This window comes from Hylaeus volcanicus, unplaced genomic scaffold (assembly GCF_026283585.1).
Source record: "Hylaeus volcanicus isolate JK05 unplaced genomic scaffold, UHH_iyHylVolc1.0_haploid 11865, whole genome shotgun sequence".
Taxonomy (NCBI): domain Eukaryota; kingdom Metazoa; phylum Arthropoda; class Insecta; order Hymenoptera; family Colletidae; genus Hylaeus; species Hylaeus volcanicus.
In genome coordinates this window covers 1-6,694 of record NW_026532889.1, presented here as the reverse complement: position 1 = coordinate 6,694, position 6,694 = coordinate 1, and the positions used below count along the sequence as shown (strand labels likewise).

At 37.6% G+C, this 6,694-nt stretch overlaps 2 protein-coding genes across 2 annotated transcripts; both read left to right on the top strand.

Annotated features, from left to right (window-relative positions):
* Positions 1–203: 203 nt before the first annotated feature.
* Positions 204–3,628, top strand: LOC128882457 (SCAN domain-containing protein 3-like). Its single transcript, XM_054134058.1, has 4 exons — positions 204–603; positions 717–923; positions 2,599–2,866; positions 2,914–3,628. Exons 1-4 carry the CDS (start codon positions 204–206, stop codon positions 3,626–3,628), a joined length of 1,590 nt encoding a protein of 529 aa, XP_053990033.1.
* Positions 3,629–3,948: 320 nt separating this feature from the next.
* LOC128882456 (uncharacterized) lies at positions 3,949–6,679 on the top strand. The gene is made up of 2 exons (XM_054134057.1): positions 3,949–4,761; positions 4,837–6,679. Exons 1-2 carry the CDS (start codon positions 4,520–4,522, stop codon positions 5,192–5,194), a joined length of 600 nt encoding a protein of 199 aa, XP_053990032.1. The 5' UTR covers positions 3,949–4,519; the 3' UTR covers positions 5,195–6,679.
* The last annotated feature ends 15 nt before the right edge of the window (positions 6,680–6,694 follow it).

The following is a 6,694-nucleotide window of genomic DNA, read 5'->3' as shown; positions in this document are numbered from 1 at the left end:
GTAATATAAATTCTTAATGACAATAATCTCATAATACGCTTGAGAACTAGGAGTAAATCAATACAATGGCACGTGCGAAGGAAATATACCGGTTGAGGATTCATATTCTGTCTATACTGGGGGGGGGGGGGGGGGGGCCTCAACGTATAAAATATGAAGAGATTTGTAGCACAGTATAGAAACCCAAACTGTCAAAATCGAAGATGTCAACTGTGCGTGTACCATCCCTCCAGGAAATTGCGTTCGCCAATATCTTCCAACACGATATTAAACATTTTTCCAAAGAAGGAGTGCAAACCATTGATCACCTGATGAGCAACGTTTTTCGGAAAAACATAAACTGGACAGTGTGTTGCTTAATCGAAGACCATCCAAAATCACCGTCGCTGTCAACAACCGAATCGGGAACGCCATCATGGTTACAGGAGGATGAGGAACCTTGCGACATATTGGCATACGTGTACAAGCCTTATCGCCTTTGGAACGATTTCAAAGAGGGCGACATAGTAGTCAAAAAAGTCTTCAATATTCTGACACGAACGTCTACCAGTAGAGCTTTGGAGTTGGGATTTCGTTCGTTTTACCAGAATCTAGTCTGGCCAAGTCTGTTAAAGTCTGCAGAGGCATATCATGTGACAAAATCACGTGACAGAATCAAGTGGCCTAGACTATAAAAATTGTGCTGCAGACTGAACTGCATTCAAACCGTTCTGTAGTGGCCTCCAGCGAAGAAGTGAGTGCAACCATGAAAGAACTCTTGGAAATGGAACGTCAATTGTGGTATCAGGCCGATCGATTGACTTCGCAAGAAGATTACCTCACGTGGGAAGAACGATGCAACGAGTGCCTCAAGTCGCTGGAAGAACATAGTCAAGCAAAACGCCCTCGATTATCGATCGGCATTCAACAATCGTTGATCGCTCGTATCGCGTGTCTCGATAATCTAAAGCAGTGTTTCCCAACCTGGGGCCCACGCCCCACGGGGGGGTAATTTGATAGTTAAGGGGGGCAATTTAAAAATGGACTCGACACGACTTTAACCCTTTCGCTTTGGATTATTTAAATGCAATGCTAGATATCGGTGACAAATTTAACAAAAAAGGCAAATTCTTTAAAAAATGCTGTAAATAATTATTAGGTATAATTTCGTTTGACGTTACCAAAATATCAACTGGGTAATTAGAGTCGTCAAGTAAACTTCGTCGGCAGGGGCGGACTGGCCATATAAGCCTATCGGTGCAATCACCGGTGGGCCGGTCGAGTTATGGGCAGGCCTGGGTAGACAAATTTTTTTTAATTAAAAAAAAAATACTTTGTGCATTATTGAAATGCACGTTTTGTGTATGATAATAAAATACGTAAAAAAGTGAAAATTTACCCCCCCCCCCATATAGGGCTGGGTTCAGGTAAAATCACCAGTCCGCCCCTGTTCGTCGGAGATTCACCGCGGAGTGTGCCGCCTGTCGCGGGGAACCCCGGACGTTTTAAAACTCGCTAAACAACGGCGTTGTTCGCACCTAATTGGCCCAACTCAACTTCTGTAGTGTTTCACATCATTCAGTTGGTGTTAATTTGAAATAAGTGTCCGTCAATTAATCGTTGATTTAACAAATATATATATATATATATATTGTATAGATATAATTGATAAGTATTTGATTTTATTTATATTTATTTTAATTTTAGAAGCATTTAACTTTCCAAAAATTTTTGTCAAGTGAAAAAAAAATATCGGTAATGTATTATATACATTTAAATAAATATGTTTCTTTGAGCATACGTTTATTCTGTCATATTGAATTAATTTTAACACATATTTTATTACATTGTTTTTTAATTGATTTTTTTTAGCCCATAATAAAATAAGTGGAACAAACAAGAAAAAAACTCGTCAATATTCGGAGGAATATTTAAAATTTGGGTTCATACTCGCTGTTCACGATGAGCGGATGCCATTTTGTCTTTTATGCCAGCAATGCTTGACCAACGAATGAATGAAACGAGGTCGTCTTGAGGCGCATTTGAAAGCGAAACATAGTGCTCATATAAATTCAGATTTGAGTTATTTTAATACTTTAAAGGAAAAGTTTGAAAAAAGAACAACATTACAGTCTCTATTTACTGCTCGTTCTTTAACAAATAATCGTCTTTCTGAGCCTAGTTATCAAATTTCTTTATTAATCGCTAAAACTGGAAAAAATCACACTATAGGAGAGAATTTGATAAAACCGTCAATATCAGCATTTCTTAAAACGGTTCTGGAAAAAGATGACAAAGGTGTAAAAGCTATGCCACTCAGTAACAATACTGTTAGCTGAAGAATAGACGAAATGAGTAAAGATATTGAGAAACAACTTGTTGAAAAGCTGAAAATAAAAAATTTCTCAGTACAAATGGATGAATCAACTTTGAGAGACAGTGAGGCAGTATTGATAACCTATGTAAGATATATTGATGAAGGGCATTTTGCTGAAGCAATATTGTTCTGTAAAAGATTAGAAAACACCACTACCTCCAAAGATATATATATAATAAGTTTAAAAAACTACTTAGATGTCAATGATTTATCAATGAAAAATATAACATCTTGTACTGCAGATGGCGCCCCTAATATGATGGGCAAGAAAAATGGCTGCTTAAAATTGATAAAAGATGCAAATCTAGAAATGATTATTGTACATTGTGTTATTCATAAGGAAAACTTGGTAGCTAAAAATATCTCGAGTGTTCTAAATGAAGTACTACATGCAATAATAAAGTGTGTTAATGCTATTAAAGCTAGTGCCAAATGTGAGCGTCTGTTCAAGTTATTTTGTGAAGAACAAAATGAAGACCATGTGAGACTTATACTTCATACTGAAGTAAGGCAAGAAACTGCTTGAAAAGATTTATGCAACTATTTGATACTCTTAGTGATTTTTTAAGCGACAAACCTGAAATGAAGTATTTGTTAACAATCGATGGTAAAGCATTTGTAAGTTATTTAGCCGATATCTTTGAAAAACTAAATATATTAAATAAGCAACTTCAAGAACCAAATAAAAGACTTGTCGATGCAAAAGCAAAGATATTTGGTTTCATTACCAATATAGAGTTATATCAGAAATATATTAACAACAAAAACTTTGAACAGTTTCATTGGCTCCAAAAATGTGAAGTAACTGATACCGCTGTACTTGTTATTGTCAATCATTTGAATATTCTATCCGCTGATTTAAAAGAAAGATTTTCTGATTTAAAACAAATTGATTTGTCAACATGGATGATGCAGCCAATATTAGTGGATTTGTCTAATATATCAAATATGCAGTATCAAGAAGAATTCGCAGAATTGCAAAATGATGAATCAGTAAAAACTTTATTTAATATAAAAGGAGCGATGGCATGGCTTTGTGAAGAAACTGAAATTAAGTACCCAAATGCAACCAAATGTGCAAGAAAACTTTTACTACCGTTTCCATCTTCATATTTAGCTGAATGTGGATTTAGTGCTGTAAATGATTTACTGATAAAAAAAAGAAATCGACTTGATATAACACAACGTGGAGACTTGAGATTAAAGCTAAGTAAATTGGAACCTAATATAAAATCTCTGTGCAGCAAGCATCAAGCGCAAGGATCGCACTAAATGAATATAGAAAAATCAATATTAAAATTATTTTGAATTTCAGTTTTTCATTATATGTTTTGAAATTTTACTTATGATGTTTTGATGACAATTTCATAGTGATTTCTTCCTAAAACTTATCATTTATATTTCTTAAGGGAACAAAACAATTTTTAAAGGTTAAAAATTATGTATGGGGGCATAAAAATGTTAGAAATGTTAAGGTGGGGCATGGCCTAAAAAACACTGGTTGGGAAACACTGGTCTAAAGTATTCGTTGCGCGGACGTTTTGTGTACGAAGGTGCCGGCCATTCAAGCACTGGACGCTTGTGGTGTGAAATAGACACTGCGTTCGAGAGCCGCGTATTAACCGGTGTTGTCTTAAATTCGCACTACATCGAACCGCGTAACTTTCTTCAGGATGCGAGAGACGTTGTGCTTGAGCATATATGTGGGGTGCATTGGTGAAACATAAGACACTAAAAGTGAATACCGCGTTTAATGGAGAGTTTGTAGCGGGTGATAAACGCTCAAAGAAGCGTATCAGCACGAAAAACTGTGAAATCTTCGGCGCGACCAATCTCGAAGAGTGGTACGAGCAACGCGTCGTCGAACCTACCCTAGCATCGCTGGAAGAATTTCAAGAACGGGATAGCGGATGGGCGCTGTCGCGTATACTCAATTTAATTGTTAACGTGAATAAATATATGCCGTTGCATGCTGGATGGATCGTACAATTACCGCGAGAAATACAACTAAAGAGAGCTGTAATCAACGTATGCTCGAACGACAATGCATGTTTCGCGTGGTCAGTAGTGGCTGCTCTCCAACCAGCCGAAAGGGACTCATGTCGGGCATCGAAATATCCTTATTATTCAACGGTGTTCAATATCTAGGATATCGAATTTCCAATGACATTGAACCAAATTAAAAAGTTTGAACAGGTCAACAACATCTCCATCAACGTCTACACCACTGAAGAAAAGAAGGTTTTACCGAAACGGCTCGCCACACAGAAGATGGAAAGACATGTCAATTTCCTGTATTTAGAAGGAGCAAACGGCATGTGGCATTTCGCATGGATCAAAAACTTATCTCACCTTGTGAGTTCACTATTGAATAAAAATAATCATCAAAAATACTTTTGCGATAGGTATGTATATAATAATTTTTTTTTCTTTTTTAAATATGTTATGTTTGAAACAAAATTTATGTCTTTTTATTGCAGATGCTTGCACTACTTTAGTTCGAGTGAGAAGCTGGATGCTCACACCGTAGATTGCGAGAAGATGAATGATTGCGCAATCGTATTACCAGATGATGACAGCAAGTGGCTCACCTTCAACAACTACATACGGAATGAGCGACTTCCATTTGTGGTGTATGCCAACTTCGAGTGCATTCTAGAGAAAACGGATACTGATCGGGAAGCGCCAAGATACACATACCAGCATCATAAAGTATTTAGTATTGCATATTATGTTCAATGCACGTACGATTCGTCCTTGTCGGTATACCAATGTCGTCGATGCGAATTGTGTTTCCTGGTTCGTCGAAGAATTAAAGAATTTGACACATTTTGTTAAATCAATTTTATCAAATAACATACAAATGGATGATTTAACGAGCGAACAGCAGGAGGCATTTCGCAACGCGACGCATTGTCAAATTTGGGAAAAACCGTTTGGAGAAAACGATACGAGGGTGCGCAATCATTGCCATCTAACCAGACGGTACAGAGGTTCCGCGCAATCCAATTGTAATCTAAATGATAAAAACTCTTTTTGCATTTCCATAGTTTTTCATAATTTGTCCGGTTACGATTCGCATTTTATTATCGAAGAAATAGCTACAGCCTTCGAGGGTGCCGTCAATGTATTCCCGATAACAAAAGAAAAATACATCTCATTCACAAAAAGTGTCGAAGATTCAAATGGACTGTCGCGAAATTGTATAAAATTGAAATTCATCGTGTTTAACCACTGCAGTATGAGCGTCGACTATAGTCGACAGCCACAGACGAACGCGCACAGCCGAGCGTCGACTTTAGTCGACGGCCAGAGATGAAGGCGAACCAGTACAGCCGGCTACCAACACCGAAGCTGAAATTTTTACAGTGGTGGTGGCAGTGCCGTTTTTAGCAATATTCGCGCCCTGAGGAAGATTATCGTGGCGCCCAGTTAAAATATATGGGGCATTCCAAGTCGTTTCGACCACTTTTAGAGCTGACCATTTTTTATTTGGTTGAAATTTAAAATTTAAAATTTTTGAAACAATAATTTTGAATTAAATTTTCGAATTTTTCATTTATCAAAATAAGATTGTGAACATTTAGAAATATCGTAATAAAAATATATGCTCTGCTGATATGCATTACAAGTAAAGCTGCTTGTAATGAAAAACATACTTTCAGTGCTTCAAACGGATTCGTCGTCGGTACACAGTACGAAGTATCGTGCGCACTACGAGTGTCGGCTGTGGGCGCGGCCCGGCGGCCGATGAGTGCCGTACCGAAGTGGTTAATGTAGTAATTTCCCTAGTAGCAAAGTCCCTTGATCGGTATGAAGTGTGGAGCAAATTCCGTGCCGTGACACGAACCGCCGATATGCAGCGAGAACGCGTCTGTGATACAATCTGAGACTAGTTCTAAAGGGTCGCACAGATTATTTTGACGTGACGTGACGTGACGTGAGAACACGTCAGGCTACGTGGGCCCACGTCAGACATGAGAAGTTGTCAGAAATAATGAATCCTTCGATAATTCTGTGTTTATGACACTTCGGTTATTGAGGTCGAAACGGGTATTAGAGATTCTAAAAACCATTCAACGCTAAAGACTCGAAATACCTTAAATCTCAAAAATAACCTTTTCTCGACCGCAGGCCAAACGTAACAACAAAATTTCAATGTTATATTCCTTGCGACGGAACACTCTTTTTTTTTTTGCAATGTCAAAGAGGTATCGCGGTAGGCGATGTTAACTACTTCAGACGTGTAGTTGTCCAGTTTGTCAACAACCAACCTATCCGTGTGAGATTTAATAACGTTTAACGTTTAATAACGATATTAAACATTTTTTTACAGTA

Excerpts from the sequence above, each read along its gene's own strand:
- LOC128882457 (XM_054134058.1), top strand. The coding sequence starts at position 204 with ATGTCAACTGTGCGTGTACCATCCCTCCAGGAAATTGCGTTCGCCAAT. Across the intron at positions 604-716 it reads CCAGAATCTAGTCTGGCCAA|TGGCCTCCAGCGAAGAAGTG; the intron begins GTCTGTTAAAGT and ends ACCGTTCTGTAG. Across the intron at positions 2,867-2,913 it reads ATACTTCATACTGAAGTAAG|TGATTTTTTAAGCGACAAAC; the intron begins GCAAGAAACTGC and ends TGATACTCTTAG.
- LOC128882456 (XM_054134057.1), top strand. The coding sequence starts at position 4,520 with ATGACATTGAACCAAATTAAAAAGTTTGAACAGGTCAACAACATCTCC. Across the intron at positions 4,762-4,836 it reads CAAAAATACTTTTGCGATAG|ATGCTTGCACTACTTTAGTT; the intron begins GTATGTATATAA and ends TTTTTATTGCAG.